We start from the raw sequence: 18436 nt of genomic DNA, 5'->3' as shown, positions 1-18436 counted from the left end.
GAATACTGAAACTGTTTTTGGACACTGCACTTTAGGAACATGCCTAAGGTCCTTATGAGGTAGCAGAAGTGATTGGAGATGTGGTAGAAGGGTTTAATCCCATCCTGTCCCGTTTATAGTTCCTGCCACAAGATGTACAGTCATGGTATCCCACACTTGTCAAGGGTTTTTGGTGAGGAGGCAGGAGAATTGGGTTGACAAACATATCAGCCATTATCGAATGGTGGAACAGACTCAAAGGGCTGAATGGTTTAATTTTGTTCCTATATCTTATGTTATGTCTTATTTCACACCAAAGCCAAAAAGGAAGCCACGGGTCATGAAACTTCACCATTTCCCTTGACAGTCCCTCGGCTCTGTCCAAACCTTGGCCATTTTCTCAGAGCTAGGTGTGGGGCTTTGTGGTGGGGAGATGTTTGTCATGGGTCTACCCATTTGCAAAAGTGACATTATCTTATGAGAGGCCTGTTTCAGCCTTTTAATCCTGGGGTCTTTCCACCAGGCCTCCAGGTTCCTGAAGGCAGCGGGAGCCAGTCTAGCTGCCTGGAGGTGATCTTTTGGCAACAGATTAGTGGTCAGTGTTCCTGGCAGGCTTAAAGACTCTCCATCCCAACATGAGAGACAGTCCCCCAATCACGTAGGCCTGGATATAAGGCCATAGCTGAATTTATAATTTGAAATAGTTGGAGAGAGGCAACTTAATTCTCAAGTCTGCTCTCGATTCTCATTACAACCTGCTGCTTCATTCAAGTTGAAAGGCAGCTCGAATCTGACTGATTCGTTACTCTGGACAGAATTGTTTGTCAAACAATTTCACATTTCAGGCTGATACTGAGATTCATAAGGCTCCTGCCTGAGCAGTTTGTACACTAATCATTTTCTGTTGTAAGCCTTAAGACCATAAGACCATAAGACATAGGAGTGGAAGTAAGGCCATTCGGCCCATCGAGTCCACTCCGCCATTCAATCATGGCTGATGGGCATTTCAACTCCACTGACCCGTATTCTCCCCATAGCCCTTAATTCCTCGTGACATCAAGAATCTATCAATCTCTGCCTTGAAGACATTTAGCATCCCGGCCTCCACTGCACTCTGCGGCAATGAATTCCACAGGCACACCACTCTCTGGCTGAAGAAATGTCTCCGCATTTCTGTTCTGAATTGACCCCCTCTAATTTTAAGGCTGTGTCCACGGGTCCTAGTCTCCTCGCCTAACGGAAAAAATTTCCTAGCGTCCACCCTTTCCAAGCCATGTATTATCTTGTAAGTTTATAGTAAGTCTCCCTTTAATCTTCTAAATTCCAATGAATACAATCCCAGGATCCTCAGCCGTTCCTCCTATGTTAGACCAACCATTCCAGGGATCATCCGTGTGAATCTCCGCTGGACACGTTCCAGTGCCAGTATGTCCTTCCTGAAGTGTGGGGACCAAAACTGGACACAGTACTCCAAATGGGGCCTAACCAGAGCTTTATAAAGTCTCAGTAGCACAACGGTGCTTTTGTATTCCAATCCTTCTTTGTTCACTGTCTCCTTTCTGTCAGTTTGTTTGCCAAAAGGATTTCATGCAGTTGTTGGGATTGGAGCACGGATTTGAATGTTTATTTCATCTTACTTTTCAGGAGAAGGCTCACTTTTTGGGACCCAACTACCGCCGTGAAGGCCCAGCGGGAAACTGCATTCAGAAGACAAACGTACCTCAGATACGAATGGCCTACCGCTATGAATCACTCTGCTATGAACTGAACCTGATCAAGGAAGGACTGAAAGATCTGGAGTAGACGAGTTGTTGCTACATCAGTGGGGGTTTACTGGTGTGTGGCTGTTCAGCCCTAAGCCATGAAAGCTGCTCCTGTAGTTCTGGAGCTGTTTTGAACTTAAGAGAGACTCATAGCATCTTCATGAGCAAATAGCAACATTTTGGGAAAATTGTTAGTCATTGATGTGAAATGTTACTCAAACCTACAATAGGTGACTTCCTGGCCTTTCAATGCATTTAAAGTGTTATCTTCCACTACAACCATGGAAACACCTCATAGTTTCCAGTCACTTGCATACTTTTGCCTTTCTTCATTTCACAATCACTTGACCTAAAGTAATGTAATGATATCAAGCTCTATTTATTTTCAATCAGGTTTCACTAAGGTGTAAATGCACTGTGATTTGGAACTATGTATTGCCTCTGTTGCAGTCGGCCTTCTGAACATTCTTACTTTGCATCAGGATATTTTCTGATCTGTCCACCTATTATTCCCTTATCAGAGCTCCACCTCTCGTTCCAGTTCCAAATGTGATAGAGTTAGACAATTTCAGAATATAAGCCCGACTCACGCTTTTTAATGTGTTGCTCTGCTGTAACAAACCCTTATTGTGGTCTGTCTTTTATTCAGCCTTTGGTTCATGAGCCAGTCACCCAGCAATTTCTAACAACCCAAGGTTTAGTGGACACTATGTTTCTCTAATGAAGGGAGAGCATCGCCCTCCTGTTGGGGTCTGCCTGCAATGGTACTGAAATCATCGTCACAACATCCATCTCTCTTCGTGGGAGAGGATCAGGAAAGTACAATTGGCCTCATGTTTTTGAAGCAGTGAGGGAGATTTCCAGGCTCTCAGCCAACAACCCTTGACTAAAGTGGATGTTCATGCATACCAGGATATTGCTTGGTTGTTAAAACTCCATTGGTTGAAGATGTTGATCACTGTTGAAGCTTACGCACTGATCATAGAATCCCTAAGGTGTGGAAGCAGGCCATTCGGCCCATCAAGTACACACTGACCCTCTGAAATGCATCGCACCCATCTCACCCTCATCCCTGTAACCCCACATTTCCCATGGCCCAATCACCTAATGTGCACAACTTTGGACTATGGGAGGAAACAGGAGCACCCGGAAGAAACCCACACAGACACGGGGGGGGAGTGTGCAAATTCCACCCCAACAGTCATCCAAGACTAGAATTGAACCCAGGTCCCTGGCACTGTGAGGCAGCAGTGCTAACCACTGAGCCAATGTGCTGCCCTGTCAGTGTTTGAGAGAATGGAGATCATTTTCCACTTTCGACCATAAACAGAACACCATTCACTGCTTTAGGTTAGGATGGGGCAAGCATGAAGGACCAATGGAAAGTTGGCATGGATGGGTTGGACCGTAGGGTCTGTTTCCATGCTGTACATCACTATCACTCTATAACTCTAAATATGGCAGATAAAACTCGGAGGTGGCAGCTCTTCACATTGAGACTGGGATATAGCTGGGCTCATGTGTCAGTCATAGCTCTGGCATGAATATTTAGCTCCACATCAGCATGCAATAAAAATAAGTACACCTGAGCAGACAAATTTATGTTGGCAGAAGTAGCCAGCAGCTGAACGGAGCTGACTGTCAATATGGAATATTAGTAACAGGCATCTGAATACAGTTGTAGTGATTGTAATGAGGTCGGCCAGGTGCATCTCATAGATTATGAGTTCCCTGATTGGGGCTGGTCCAATCAGGGAGCCATGGCTGATAGATATAAACAGGAGTGTCAGGGGTTCTGTTCACTCTGAGAGCTGGCTCTGAGCTAACTGGGTCAGTGTAAATGACTTTCCACATGTAAATGAAGGGTGACTCGGTGACAGGATATCAGCCTCTGGGGAGTTATTTCTGTGGTGAAAGAGAAAAAACACGCCCCTGAAGAGATTTTCTTGCAACAGTCGTCTTTGAATCGGGGTAGGCATTGCTGGCGTCATGTCACTATTTGGGAAGCTTGACTTCTTCAATTCAGCCTTCAAAGGCTGTGCCTAGTACGTGGAAAGAATGCGTTATTTTTTTCCAGGCAAATGACATTGGTCAGATGAAAAGCAAAGAGTAATTCTCCTGACAGCTTGTGGACCTGCAGCTTTCTCGGTTATTAGAAGCCTAACATTTCCTGTGGCACCAGACACTAAAATCTTTCAGGAGTTGATAGATTTAGTTAGGAATATTATGACCAGAAGCCTTCATTGCTCAGACATTTGAGTACAGATGAACCTTGATTATTCAAATATTGGGTTATCTGAAGGAGATCTCGAGGTCTCAATGGACACATCACATCAAATACGTGTTTCCAACAGTGATCGCATCTTTTGTTTCCAGTGATTAAACAGACACTGTCTCCAAATGACTGACTGCCCGCCCTCTCTCTCTCCACACACTTTTCCTGGAATTCTACACATGGGTGACCCTAAGCGCCCCCTTCCCAGATAATCTCTCCAATGTTATCCTGTAAAGGGTAAAGGTGGAATCTGCCAAAAAGTTGCAGTAAACAGGTGTGTGTGTGTGTGTGTGTGTGTGTGTGTGTGTGTGTGTGCGCGCGCGCACGCTAATTGGAGACTTACCCCACAAAGGGAGCTGCACCCCCCCCGGAGAGGGGGCGGGTGTGTATGGGGTTGGGGGGCGGTGGAGAGGGTGGGTGGGAGGTGGTGCTGGGGGCAGAGAGAGGTGTTGCATGGGGTTGTGGGGCAGGGGCGCGAGGTCGGGGGCGGGGAGAGGTTTTGGGGCAGGAGCGGTGTTGGGAGCAGGGGAGGTGTTGAATAGGGTTGGGGGCAGGGGGCGGGGTTGGAGCGGGGAGTGTAGGGGTGGGGTGGCGGTGTTGTGGACGGGGGAGATGTTGGGGGCGCGGGGGAGGTGTTGCCCGAGGTTGAGACGGGGGCGGGGATGGGGGCAGGGAAGGTGTAGGGGCGGGGAGAGGTGTTGTGGACAGGGGCAGATGTTGGGGGTGCGGGGAGGTGTTGTCCGGGGTTGGGGCGGGGGTGGGGATGGGGGCAGGGACAGTATAGGGGGCAGGGAGAGGTGTTGCACGGGGTTGGTGCAGTGGGGTGGGGTTGGGAGTGGGGTTGGGGTTGGAGTTGGGGTTGGGGGGAGGTGTAGGGCCCATCACGTTCGGATAAAGGAGGTTCCCCTGTATAGGAGTTGAGGTTGTATAGGATGTTGATGATGCCTCTGCTGGAGCACTGTGTCCAGCTCTGGTCACTCTGTTATACAGATTGGAGGATTTGTGTTACAAGCAGAGGCTGGGATTTTTTTCGCAGGAGCATGGGAGGTTAAGGGGTGACCTTTTAGAGGCTTATAAAATCATGAGGGCTTCAGATAAGGTGAATGACCGCTGTCTTTCCACTGGTGTGAGGCAGTTCAAAACTAGGAGGCATATTTTTAAAGCGAGATGGGAAAAATTTAAAAATGACATTAAAAAAGGGGCAATTTTTTTTACACAGGGAGTGGTTCATGTATGGAATGAATTTCTAGAAGCGTGGTGGATGTAGGGACTTTAACAACATTTAAAAGACATCTGCCTAAGTCCATGAATAAGAAATGTTTGGAAGAATGTGGATCAAGTCCCACAGACAGGTGGGACTAGTTTAGTTTGGGAACCTGGTCAGCATGGACCGTATTTCTGTGCTGAGTGAGTCTGGGGCTCTACGATATTACTTGCAATGTCTGTCCTCACTCGATCTTATTCACCTCCGCCCCCATCACCACCAAACTTGCATGCCCTCTGTGCTGCCTACTCACCTCATTCAGGACAAATGGAGTTTAATTTGGATAAATGTGAGATATTGCAAACAAAGACAGGACTTATACAATTAATGGTAGGGCCCTGGGTAGTGTAGTAGAACAGAGAGACCTAGGGGTTCAGGTAGATTATTCTTTGAAATTTGAAGAATGGTGGTTAAGAAGGTGTTTAGCATGCTTGCCTTCATTGCTCAGATCTTTTGTGTATAGGAGTTGGGACGTCATGTTGACGCTGTACAGGATCTTGGTGAGGCCTCTTCTGGAATGTTGCGTGCAGTTCTGGATAGCCTGTTAAAGGAAGGATATTACTAAATTGGAGAGGGTTCAGAAAAGATTTACCAGGATGTTGCTGGGAATGGACGGTTTGAGGTATAAAAATAGTCTCAGAATGGACAGCCAGACTTCTCCGCCCGCTGGGTTCATGACAGCCCATAAACAGACAGCTAGGCTCAGATGGCAACTCACCAGGACAAAAGACCCAATACCCATCATCTACCAAACTAACATAATTTACAAGATTCCATGCAAAGACTGCACAACGCATTATATATATATAGGGCAAACAGGCAGACAGCTAGCAGTCCGCATCCATAAACACCAACTGGCCACTAAACACCATGACCAGCTGTCCCTATTAGTTATACACATAGATGACAAGGACCACAAATTTGACAACCCAACGATCAGAGGGCAAGCTAAACACAAGACAGGATTAGAATTTCTAGAAGCATGGCACTCAGCCATTGACTCCATCAACATACACATTGACCTAGACCCAATATACTGGCTACTACAATGAACAACTGGAACCAGCAACTGGAACCAGCAGGAACAAAACCAAATAAATTCCAGAATACACAGTACAACAGCGTTTCACAGGAGGCTCCAAAGCCCTGAAGATGTCACCTTGGCAGGGGACAAAACATCTGCAAATCAACGTCCCCCAACTCAGCAAACACACCCATAACCACGACACCTGGCATCCGAGCTACGAATCTTTACGCAAGCCTTGGACCCAGATTAATCAACTAACAGTATAGAGGGGAGATTAAGCTTTACCGTGATAGGTATTTGTCAGACCCCTTGCTAGCATTGTGTGACTTTCTTGTGTATATTATGGTAATATTACAAGTTGATTTCTTCAAATCCAGAACTAAAACCAATTTACATGTTAATATGATTGAGGCCCCACCACATCTAATGCTTCAATTACCTGACTGACTATTGGTGTAGATTTTGACATCTGTGAGCTGGAGACGTTAGGAACCCAGAGGTCCAATTTGCAATGTCCCAGCACTTCAGAGAGCTGTACCCATCCCACCCTGATGTCCATGCTCAGTGCCATACATAGCCCCATGCACACTCCTGACCTCTCTCCATCAGCACCAGCTCACACTATCTCAAAGCTTTTCTAGTTCCATTTCATTCTTTATCTCATTTGACTCTTTCTTTCAGGTGTTAAAGGTACTGACACCCATCCCCTCCTCTCCCCATCTCTCTGACTCTGTCCCTCTATCTAATCCCATTCCTTGCCATGTATTCACTACATCCTCTGACTGTCCCCTTTCTGATGCTGAATGAGCTGTGCTTAGCAAAGGACTTAGCTTAATTCCTTTTGTTATGGACCAGCCCAAACCCCCACAAACTATATTCAGAGGATAGTCTAGGCCCTAACCTTTTCTTATTTTCAAGGTAAGTGTAAGGCATTGAGTTCTAGGTGCAATCTCATTGGTCAAACTACCAGATTTGAAGCAAAACACACTTTATTCATTCACTATAGTTAAAACACAACAAAAGAAAGAATAAAGAAAATAATTGGCTTAGCTATAACCCTAATGAAATGCTTGACAGAAAAATTGTTACTAAAATATTACTAATAAACTGTTGCTGTATAGTAGCACCCTGTAAATGCACCCTTGGCAAAAGACAAATTTAGGAAACGCATTGTACTGGAATTGAATGAGAGACAGGGAGAGAACCCTGAGCTTTTGGATGTAACCAAGAGAGGAAAGAAAACATCCACTCCTTCAAGATCCCAGCAGCAACTGCTAAAATCAGAACTAAAAATCCTGGTTCCGTGGGAGCTTGACCTCACCCATTCAGGCTACTCCTATTGTTCCAACTTTTAAAAATACCACAAACCCCACAAGCTGTTACTTTGAGTTTTCAATAGACATCTCTGTACCTCTGCCTTAAAACCTCTCTTCAAAACAAACCAAGAGAAAATACCTTTTCTGAAACCATGGCAACATCACATTTTATGCCCCCAGTCGTTATGAAGAGAAGCCATATTGGATTCATAATTTTAACTCTGTTTCTCTTCCCACAGCTGTTGCCAGACATGATGAGTTCCTCCAGCATTTTCTATATCTGCTATGTCACAGAATGGTCTCATGCACTAAACCTACAGTCTATCCCGCCACAGCCACTGGCTTCATTCTTTAGACATATTGCTTGGTGAGAAGTGAAGTACTTTAGCAGCAGGGCTGAGCGTCCTCTGGTGAGTGTCATGTACATTTTCATGGCTACTCTCAGGATTGAGGCTGGAAAATGGATCACCTGACTGCCCTCTGTTTTGGGCACTGCTACAGAGTTTAACACAATTACTAAGTGAATGGAGGTTGAGGTAAGGGTTTAATTGAACTCTGGAATAGTCTGCATCCTATTACATTGATGTTAAGGCAAGGCTGAAGTTTTTAAAGGGAAATGATGTGTTAAATCTATACATACATAACGCAGATAACCCCGAAACAATCCTCCTTTTCCAGTTTCCCTTCATATTCTACACTCTGTTCAGAAATGAGAATTATTTCTGTTTTATGTGCAGCTTGCCTTTAAGAGACTTCACCTCAAAGCCTTCAGGTACTGTCTGTTTACATGTTGTAAATCTTCCTGCTGATTCAGCTGCTGTGGATCCGCACATACAGAAATGAACTAGTCACACTAATATCTGTTCTATAACTTAAAATGTGTCTTAATGTTTTAGATAGAGTCATAGAGATATACAGCAGAGAAATAGACCCTTCAGTCCAACTTGTCCATGCCGACCAGATATCCCAATCTGACCTAGTCTCATTTGTCAGCACTCGGCCCATATCCCTCTATACCCTTCCTATTCATATACCCATCCAGATGCCTCCCCCACCCTAGGGAAAAGACCTTGTCTATTTACCCTATACAAATAAGCTAATCCATGGAGTTAATCAATCCCTGATAAGTGATTAGTAATTTGACGATTATCATTAACATGCCATGGTGAACAGCAGCGAAAAACAGCATGTGGATGAGGCCTATTGTGCTTGATCAGTCAGCAAGCATGTTAGTACACAGATAAAATCCAGATTCTGGATCAGTGGTGCTGGAAGAGCACAGCAGTTCAGGCAGCATCCAACGGGCAGTGAAATCAACGTTTCGGGCAAAAGCCCTTCATCCTTTATTCCTGATGAAGGGCTTTTGCCCGAAATGTTGATTTCATTGCTTGTTGGATGCTGCCTGAACTGCTGTGCTCTTCCAGCACCACTGATCCAGAATCTGGTTTCCAGCATCTGCAGTCATTGTTTTTACCCAGACAAAATCCACAGCTGATTTAGGCTGTGCTGCACAAGGCAATCTCAATGGCTTTATTTCTCAGCCAGCATTCAAAACACAGTTCTTTTGGACTGAAGAATTGCATTGATATTCTGGATATGATCATGTGTCAGCCAGCACCATTATCTGTTCCTCCTTTCTGCTTGTGGGATCTCACTGTGCCCAGATTGACAGCCATCTTTGTTAGAGCAGTGACTACATTTTCAAAATACGTCATTGCCTGTACAGCACCTTGGGACACAGTGATGTTGCCCAAGTTTTTGCTTGTTTCAAAGACTAGTTTCCCACTACCATTCACTTTTCCTTCATTTCAAATCAAAATATTTTACAAGTCAATGGAAAATAAAAAATAAGCACGTGCGTGCCTGACCCCACTGGCGAGGAGCCGATTTCACCCTCAGGTACTGGGGCCTGGCATCTAAAGTGTACAAACACATTTACATCGCGAGAGGTTAGGCTCCTTTACCTCCCGGTATCATTTGGATGCTGCAGCTTGCAGTCTGATCCACTCCAGTCACAGTATTAAGTGACACCTTGGAAATATTCAGCCTGCCTGAAGCTAACAGGCCTGCATACCAGCCTAGTCCACCCTGAGAGATCAACCTTCACCAGGATGAAGTGGGCAAGAGTGATTGGCAGTTAAACCCCAGGGGCCTGCCCTAACCTGGCAGAGGTGAGTGAGTGTGAGTGGTTGGCAGATCTAGCTGAAACACCTTCTGACCCCGATAGTGGCTCATGAGCTGCCTGACAAGTAGACTTGTGCCTCGCAGTGTGCTGACCTGCTCATTAGGAGGTCAGAAGCTCCCACTAACTCTGCCCATCCTGCTTAACTTTCAAAACTCGTGTTTCTTTTATGAACTTGTGATGATCCGAGTGGTTACAAGGTCAAAGTTTTCTTTTTAATGTCCTGTGATGCTCCTGTGAGTTGCAACTGGAGCCTCTACTGGTCTATCACTCCAGAATAGGATCCACAGCAGCTGTCAATGCTTATAATGTCAGGCACTGCCCACAACACATTGTCTCTGTTATGTCCCTGTTCTGTGGCATAGTAACTGTCATTTACTTGCAGTTAGGCAACAGCATTCACATTAAGATAGCAGACTCATAGCCTGCCAGTGTAATTGGGGGATTTTACTGTTAGACCTGATTTTGCTGCCCAGATAAGATGAGCCATGTCAGCCAGGTCTTGAGAAGTATCCGAGTGTAGGAATTGGGACAGATCTTTTGATGGCCGTACAGTGGTTTTTCCTGTCTAGATAGGAGTTGCTCATGGGGACCCTGTCGAATCTCTGTTGTAGCGGACTCTGAATGAATTACCCGGGAAATTGCATTCTCTCTGGGCAGTTCCACTATAGCTGCAAGCCTCTGACAGTTTCCATTTAAATCAGCGAATTTGGAGGGTTCTGGAGATATTAAGTGAAATAAGTGTATTGAGTATAGGAGTTGACAGGTAATGTTGCAACTGTATAGGACATTGGTGAGATGACTATTGGAATACCTCATGCAATTCTGGTCTCTCTGCTATAGGAAGGATGTTGTGAAACTTGAAAGGGTACAGAAAAGATTTACAGGGATGTTGCCAGGGTTGAAGGATTTGAGCTATAGGGAGAGGCTGAATAGGCAAAGTCTATTTACCCTATCCATGCCCCTCATGGTTTTATAAACCTCTATAAGGTCACCCCCTCAGTCTCCGACGCTCCAGGGAAAACAGCCCCAGCCTGTTCAGCCTCTCCCAATAGTTCAAATCCTCCAACCCTGGCAACATCCTTGTAAATCTTTTCTGAACCCTTTCAAGTCTCACAGCATCCTTATAATAGGAAGGAGACCAAAATTGCATGCAATATCCCAAAAGTGGCCTCACCAATGTCCTGTATAGCCGCAAGATGACCTCCCAACTCCTGTACTCAATACTCTAACCAATAAAGGAAAGCACAGCAAACATCTTCCTCACTATCCTATCTACCTGCAACTCCATTTTCAAGGAGCTATGAACCTGCACTCCAAGGTCTCTTTGTTCAGCAACACTCCCTAAGACCTTACCAATAAGTGTGTAAGTCCTGTTAAGCTTTGCTTTCCCAAAATGCAGTACCTCATATTTTATCTAAATTAAACTCCATATGCCACTCCTCAGTCCATCTGGTCAAGATCCTGTTGTAATCTGAGGTAATCTTCTTGGCTGTCCACTACACCTCCAATTTTGGTGTCATTGGCAAACTTACTAACTGTACCTCTTAAGCTCGTATCCAAATCATTTATATAAATGATGAGAAGCAGTAGACCCAGCACCGATCCTTGTCACAGGCCTTATTGGTCACAGCCCTCTAGTCTGAAAAACAACCCTCCACCACCACCCTCTGTCTTCTACCTTCAAGCCAGTTCTGTATCCAAATGCCTAGTTATCCCTGTATTCCATGAGATCTAACCTTGTTAATCAGTCTCCCATGGGGAACCTTGTTGAATGCCTTACTAAAGTCCATATAGATCACACCTACTTCTCTACCCTCATCAATCTTCTTTATTACTTCTTCAAGCAATTAAATCAGGTTTGTGAGACATAATTTCCCATGCACGAAGCCATGTTGACTATCCCTAATCAGTCTTTTCCTTTCCAAATACATATAAATCCTATCTCTCAGGATTCCCTCCAACAACTTGCCCACCACCGATGTCAGGCTCACCAGTCTATAGTTCCCTGGCTTGTCCTTACCACCTTTCTTAAGTAGTGGCACCACGTTAGCCAACCTCTTGTCTTCCGGCATCTGACCTGTGACTATTGATGATACAAATATCTCAGCAAGAGGCCCAGCAATCACTTCTCTAGCTTCCCACAGAGTTCTAGGGTACACCTGATCAGGTCCTGGGGATTTAATTACTTTTATGTGTCTCAAGACACCAACACTTCCTCCTCTGTAATATGGACATTTTTCAAGATGTCACCATCTATATTCCTACATTCCATATCTTCCATGCCCTTTTCCACAGTAAATACTGATGCAAAATCCTTGTTTAGTATCTCTCCCACCTCTTGCAGCACCACACAAAGGCTGTCTTGCTGCTTTTTGAGGGGTCCTATTCTCTCCTTTGTTACTCTTTTGCCTTTAATGCATTTGTAAAAACCCTTTAGTATCTCCTTACCTCTATTTGCCAAAGCTATCTCATGTCCCCTTTTTGCCCTCCTGATTTCCTCCTTAAGTATACTCCTTCTGCCCTTATACTCTTCTCAGGATTCACTCGATCTCTCCTGTCTATACCTGACATATGCTTCTTTCTTTTACTTAACCAACCCTTCAATTTCTCTAGTCATCCAGCATTCCCTACACCTACCAGTCTTGCCATTCATCCTAACAGGAATATACTGTCTCTAGACTCCCGTTATTGCATTTCTGAAGGCTTCCTATTTTCCAGCCATCCCTTTCCCTGTGAACATCTGCCCCCAATCAGCTTTTAAAAGTTCTTGCCTAATACCATCCAAATTAGCCTTCATCCAGTTTAGAACTCTTAGTTTGGAAACTTCAAATTGGAAGGAAAAGTGTCTTGAAGCTATATTTACATCACAATGGAGGAATGTTTCGAGTAGCAGGGATTAGGGAGCGTGTGGTCATGCAAGCACAAAGATTGAGTCAGAGAAACATTCCTGCTCCTTCTATCTTCACAGAAAATGTTCACTGCGAGCTATTTTTAGAGCAACTAACCTTTAGATTGCAGCCATATAACTTTGAGCGAGATAGGCCAGAGAACTCCATTATAATTGACAGAGTAATTTGATTGGGGGCTTTCAAAAGACTATGGTAGAGCGTGTGTCTTTGGGACTGAAGTGAAGATGTGTTCATGGTGGAGACATTCACTCACAGGGATAATGAGTACTTGGGACAAGACACAGCCAGCTTTTATAGAAGTGTAAGTCGTTGTGAATGAGTGCCTTCAGCAGGAGATGGGAGTGAGGAAATCGAAAATGCATCTTGGTGCTGCAAAGCTGCTCCCACAATATCATTAACTATAATATTGCACGTCAGTAAAAGCCTGCTGGTGGCAATTATACACAAGCAGCTTCTTCCGCCTGCTCCCCCATTTGAAAAGGCTGAGATTCATCGACACCACTTTCTAATTTAGAAGCAGGAGAGGATCTGACAGTCTGGAGGCTGCTCTGTGCTGGGGGATAGACGAGAACAAAAGGATACAGTTTAGAATGAAGATTGTCATTCAACAAATTTTGACCTCAACACCACTTTACAACCTTTGACTCCCTTCTTAATCTATGTCAACATCATGATTTGGAGATGCTGGTGTTGGACTGGGGTGTACGCAGTTAAAAATCACACAACACCAGGTTATAGTCCAACAGGTTTAATTGGAAACATGCTAGCTTTCGGAGCGACGCTCCTTCATCTATCAGGCAATCACCTGATGAAGGAGCGTTGCTCCGAAAGCCAGTGTGCTTCCAATTAAACCTGTTGGACTATAACCTGGTGTTGTGTGATTTTTAACTATGTCAACATTGACCACAACACCACACAACCCTACCACGGCAACCCCTGCAAGACATGCCAGACCATCGACACGGCTACTACTATCCTTATTGTCCTGTTTTGACACCATCACCTTGATAACTTGTTATGATCCTTTTTCATTAGTTTGTTCAGCTTTGGATTACTTGTTACTTTGGTTAGAGCCTTGGTATGTGACTCTTATACCTATCATGTTAGTCCAGTCATTTGGTTTGTTTCCGACACAAACTTATTTTAAATTTTTTTTGTAATTATTTCTCTGCCTCAATTGTTATTCAGCATCTGACAGTTTTGATCACCTGCAGAGACTTATTATTCAGAATGTTGACACTCCACTCACACCACTTGTGTGATTGTTTGATCTCTCCGCCGATAAACTATGTGTCTGCATGCGTCTCTTCACTCCACCTGACAAAGGACCAGTGCTCCGAAAGCCAAAAACTTGTGATTCCCAGTAAATCTGTTGGACTCAAACTTGGTGTAGTGTGACGTCTGACCTTGTCCACCCCAGTTCAACACCAGTATCTCCATATCAAGAATCGATGTAAAAATATTCAAAGACCCTGCCTCCACTCCTTTTTGAAGAAGAGAATTTCAGAGACTGAAAGCTCGCTGAGAAACACAAACTCTCGTAAATTCTATGCTAACTGGGAGACCTCTTCTTTCTAAACTGCATCAGTCATTCTCATCTATCCCACAGCAAGGAACAGTATCCAGACTGGTATATCCTCTCAGGATCTTACATGCTTTAAAATACAGGCAAACTCGGTCCAACCTCTTCTCATAAGGTAACCCTTTCATCCCAGAAATCAGTGGAGTGAATATTCACTGAATTGATTCCAATGCAGCTATATCTTTTTGAACAGCACGATGGCTCAGTGGTTAGCACTGCTGCCTCACAGTGCCAGGGACCTTGATTTGATTTCATACTTGGGTGACTGTCTGTGTGGAGGTTGCACGTTCTCCCCGTGTCTGCGTAGGTTTCCTCTGAGCGCTCAATTTTCTCCTACAGTCCAAAGATGTGCAGGTTAGGTGGATTGGCCGTGCTAAATTACCCATAGTTCCAGGGATGTGCAGGCTAGGTGGATTGACCATAGAAAATACAAGGTTACAGAAATAAGGGGGGTGAGTCTGGGTGGGATGCTCTTCAGAGGGTCTGTATAGACTTGATGGGCTGAATGTCCTGCTTCCAACTCTAGAGATTCTATTCTATGATTTGAGCATTGGAATCTCCACAGTATGGAAACAACCCTTCAGCCCAACAGGTCCACCCCGACCCTCCAAAGAGTAATCCACCAAGACCCATTCCCCTACACTATTATCCTGTATTTAGCCCAGACTAATGCACCTAACGTACACATCCCTGAACACTATGGGCAATTTAGCATGGCCAATTCACCTAACCTGCACAGCTTTGGATTGTAGGAGGAAACCAGAGCACCTGGAGGAAACCCACACAGACACAGGGACAATGCGCAAACTCCACACAGACAGTTGCCCAGGCTGGAATCGAACCCAGGTCCCTGCCACTGTGAGGCAGCAGTGCTAACCACTGAGCCATCATGCTGCCTTGTCAGTGCTTGAAAGAGGTCATTTTCCTCTTTTGACCATAAACAGAACAACATTCACTGTTTTAAGATAGGATGGGGTAAGTATGAAGGAGCAATGAAAAAAGTACATGAAGAAATATGGCAGATAAAACTCGCTGTATCTTACATAGCTCATCTCCTTAACTACCCAGTCCATCTCATGGCATCCCCCCAACATCCAATACTGACCTCATCTCACAAGGCACTGTTCCCAGGACGACTTGCCACACAGCAGAGAGCTGCAAACAGACCAGCATTCCTCGCAGCTATGTCAAATTTAAAAGGTCACTTTGCACCCAGATGAGTGCTGGCGGTCCAAAGCTGCCCTGCTCAGTCAAGGTTGTTTCTGGAACTTGTTGGGGATGATGAAGACAGCACTGCGATTCTCTGACAGGGACCTGGAGACTCGAGTTGAGGGAGAGGAATCCTCTTCCAGGAGGGCCAGAGCAGGAGGACACGGCACCAAACCCTAGCAGCATGGTCTGAGGTTGCTGCTTGGGTCAGCGTCAGCTCCATGATCCAGTGACTTTTTTTTATTATAAATCAAACATTTATATAAAAAAACACAGAATCTCTACAATATGGAAGCGTTCCATTCATGCCTTTCAAGTCCACATCAACCCTCTGAAGACCATCCCAGCAACTCCACGCTTCCCATGGCAAATCCACTTAACCTGCACATCTTGGCACTATGGGAGAAAACTGGAGCACCCATTGGAGACCCATACAGTCACCCAAGGCTGGAATCAAACCCAGGTTCCCTGGCGCAGTGAGACAGCAGTGTGAACCACTGATCCACCGTGTTGCCTGTCACTGCTTTTACTTTACATCCAGTTGCTTGCGTCTTTTGGTAATGTCAATGTTCCAGCATCAGATGTCACTTTATATCCAGGCACAATGTTCTGTGGATAGATGTCCGTGTGAGAACATGTAGCTTCATCTGGATCAAGAGGAACAAGGTGTACAAGCCTTTGGCTCTTCTGGTCCTCATCCTACAACATCCCTGTTCATTCCTTGCCTCTGCCTAGAAGGGAATGCGATAACGTTATGACTGGGGCAAGGTCAGGAAGCAGTGTATTAGGATGGTCAAGGATGAGTGCCCTCACAGGCCTGTGGCCTCTACAGTGCATGGGTCTGTGTGCAATGCTCTTTCCTTTTATAAGCTCTGACATCATTTGATGCGGTCTCCCTCCCTCACAAGTCAGGTTACATACCCCCCACCTTCCCAAACCAATGCAGCCATTTTCTTCTCCATTGAGCACTGGCATGACGGAAGGTGATGGTGAGCACACTTCAGCAGGCGGCTTCAAGCTTCTGCCCCACGACATCAATGAGATCCCAAACATCCAGATCTCCTTCCCAACAGCTCTTTTCATCAACCCCACAGGATTCACCCTGCCCCAGGTCCCCATCTTTTCCATCGACATGAGCCTGGACTTGGCTGACATTTCTGACCCTGCCCCTGGCAGACGAGGTGACCATGCCAGTTGTGCCCATGCATTGATTCTCCTTTGAAGTCAATGTGTTCCTGACCATATGTCCCTTGCAGATACTGATGCCTCCCCCCACCGTCCCCCCAATCCCCATTCCATCATTGTCATTCTCCCATACCCCCGGTCCTGAAGAATAACTTATCAAGTCTACTTCCCACTTGTCCCATTAACTCCCTTTCCCCTTACTTTCTCTGGACTGACTCAATGACTGACCATGGGTCATCCCTGGAGCAACTAACCAGACAGTCCTGGGTGAGAAGTACCCAGATTGACTGGTTGAGCGACACTCCTACCTTAGTCGTATCCCAAGGGCTTCTCATTCCTGATGAAGGGCTTCTGTCTGAAACGTTGATTCTCTGCTCCTCTGATACTGTCTGACCTGCTGTGCTTTTCCAGCACCACCCTCTCAACTCTGATCTCCAGCATCTGCAGACCTTGCTTTCTCCTGGCCCATGACAGGGCAGAGCAGTAGATGTTCTCTCCAAGGACTTAGGTAAAAGCTTTGACAAGATTCGGCAATCCGACCCAGTCCTACACCAGCACCTCCACATCAAGGTTCGGCATGGCAGACTGGTTAGTAAAGGTTAGATCACATGGGATTAAGGGAGAGTTTTCCAACTGGATGAAAAATTGGCTTGATGTTAGGAGACAGAGCATGGTGGTGGAGGGTTGATTTTCGCATTGGAGGCGTGTGACCAGTGGTGTCCCACAGGGATCAGCGCTGGGTCCATTTTTGTTTGTCATTTATATAACCGCCTCGGATGTGAGTTTAGGAGACATGGTAAGTAATTTTGTGGAGGACATCATTGGTGGTGTAGTGGACAGTAAGGAAGATCATCTAAGATTATAAAGGGATCTTAACCTGAGGCTGAGGAGTGGCAGATGGAGTTTAATTTGGATAAATGCAATATTGCATTTTAGTAAAATGAACAAAGGCATGACTTATATAGTTAATGGTAGGGCCCTGGGCAGTGTTGTAGAACAGAAAGACCTAGGGTAAAAGCAAATTACTGCGGATGCTGGAATCTGAAACCAAAAGAGAAAATACTGGAAAATATCAGCAGGTCTGGCAGCATCTGTAAGGAGAGAAAAGAGCTGACGTTTCGAGTCTAACTGACCCCTTTGTCAAAGCTGCTTTGACAAAGGGTCACTTAGTCTCGAAACGTCAGCTCTTTTCTCTCCTTACAGATGCTGCCAGACCTGCTGAGAAAGACCTAGGGGTTCTGGTACATAGTTCTTTAAAAGTTACATAAGAAGGCATTGAACATGCTTGCCTTTATTGCTCAGACATTGAGTATAGGCGTTGGGACATCAGGTTGAGGTTGTACAGGATGGTGGTGAGGCCACATTTGGAGTGGTTTTACAGTTCTTTTACAGTTCTGGTTACCCTGCTATCAGAAGGATATTATTAAATTGAAGGGTTCAGAAAGATTTATCAGAGGCTGGAGGGTTTGAGTTATAGGGATAGGTTGAATAGGCTGGGACTTTTTCACTGGCGTGTGAAAGGTGATCTTATAGGGATTTATGAAATCATGAGGGTGTTTTTTCTCTAGTGTGTGTTGTGGGGGGAGGGCTTAGGGGTTGGGGAGGGAGGTGGTTTCAAAACCGGGGGTATATACTTTTAAGGAGGAGGTATATTATAAGAGACCTGGGGGGTAGGATTTTTCACACAGAGGATGATGCGAATGTGAAATGAACTGTCAGAGGAGGTGGTAGATGCAGGTACA

General features: G+C 45.2%; 1 protein-coding gene across 2 annotated transcripts in view; it reads left to right on the top strand.

Moving 5' to 3' along the window:
• Positions 1-4121, top strand: part of ampd1 (adenosine monophosphate deaminase 1 (isoform M)) — a 55893-nt gene extending 51772 nt beyond the window's left edge. For both annotated transcript variants that reach the window (XM_060845575.1, XM_060845576.1), the window contains one exon: positions 1624-4121. In XM_060845575.1, coding sequence (XP_060701558.1) covers positions 1624-1782 — 159 coding nt within the window. In that variant the 3' untranslated portion in view covers positions 1783-4121. The remainder of the gene's footprint in view (positions 1-1623) is intronic.
• The last annotated feature ends 14315 nt before the right edge of the window (positions 4122-18436 follow it).

This window comes from Hemiscyllium ocellatum, chromosome 26 (genome assembly GCF_020745735.1).
Source record: "Hemiscyllium ocellatum isolate sHemOce1 chromosome 26, sHemOce1.pat.X.cur, whole genome shotgun sequence".
Taxonomy (NCBI): domain Eukaryota; kingdom Metazoa; phylum Chordata; class Chondrichthyes; order Orectolobiformes; family Hemiscylliidae; genus Hemiscyllium; species Hemiscyllium ocellatum.
The sequence above is the reverse complement of the archived record's forward strand: the minus strand, read 5'-3'. Positions and strand labels throughout refer to the sequence as shown.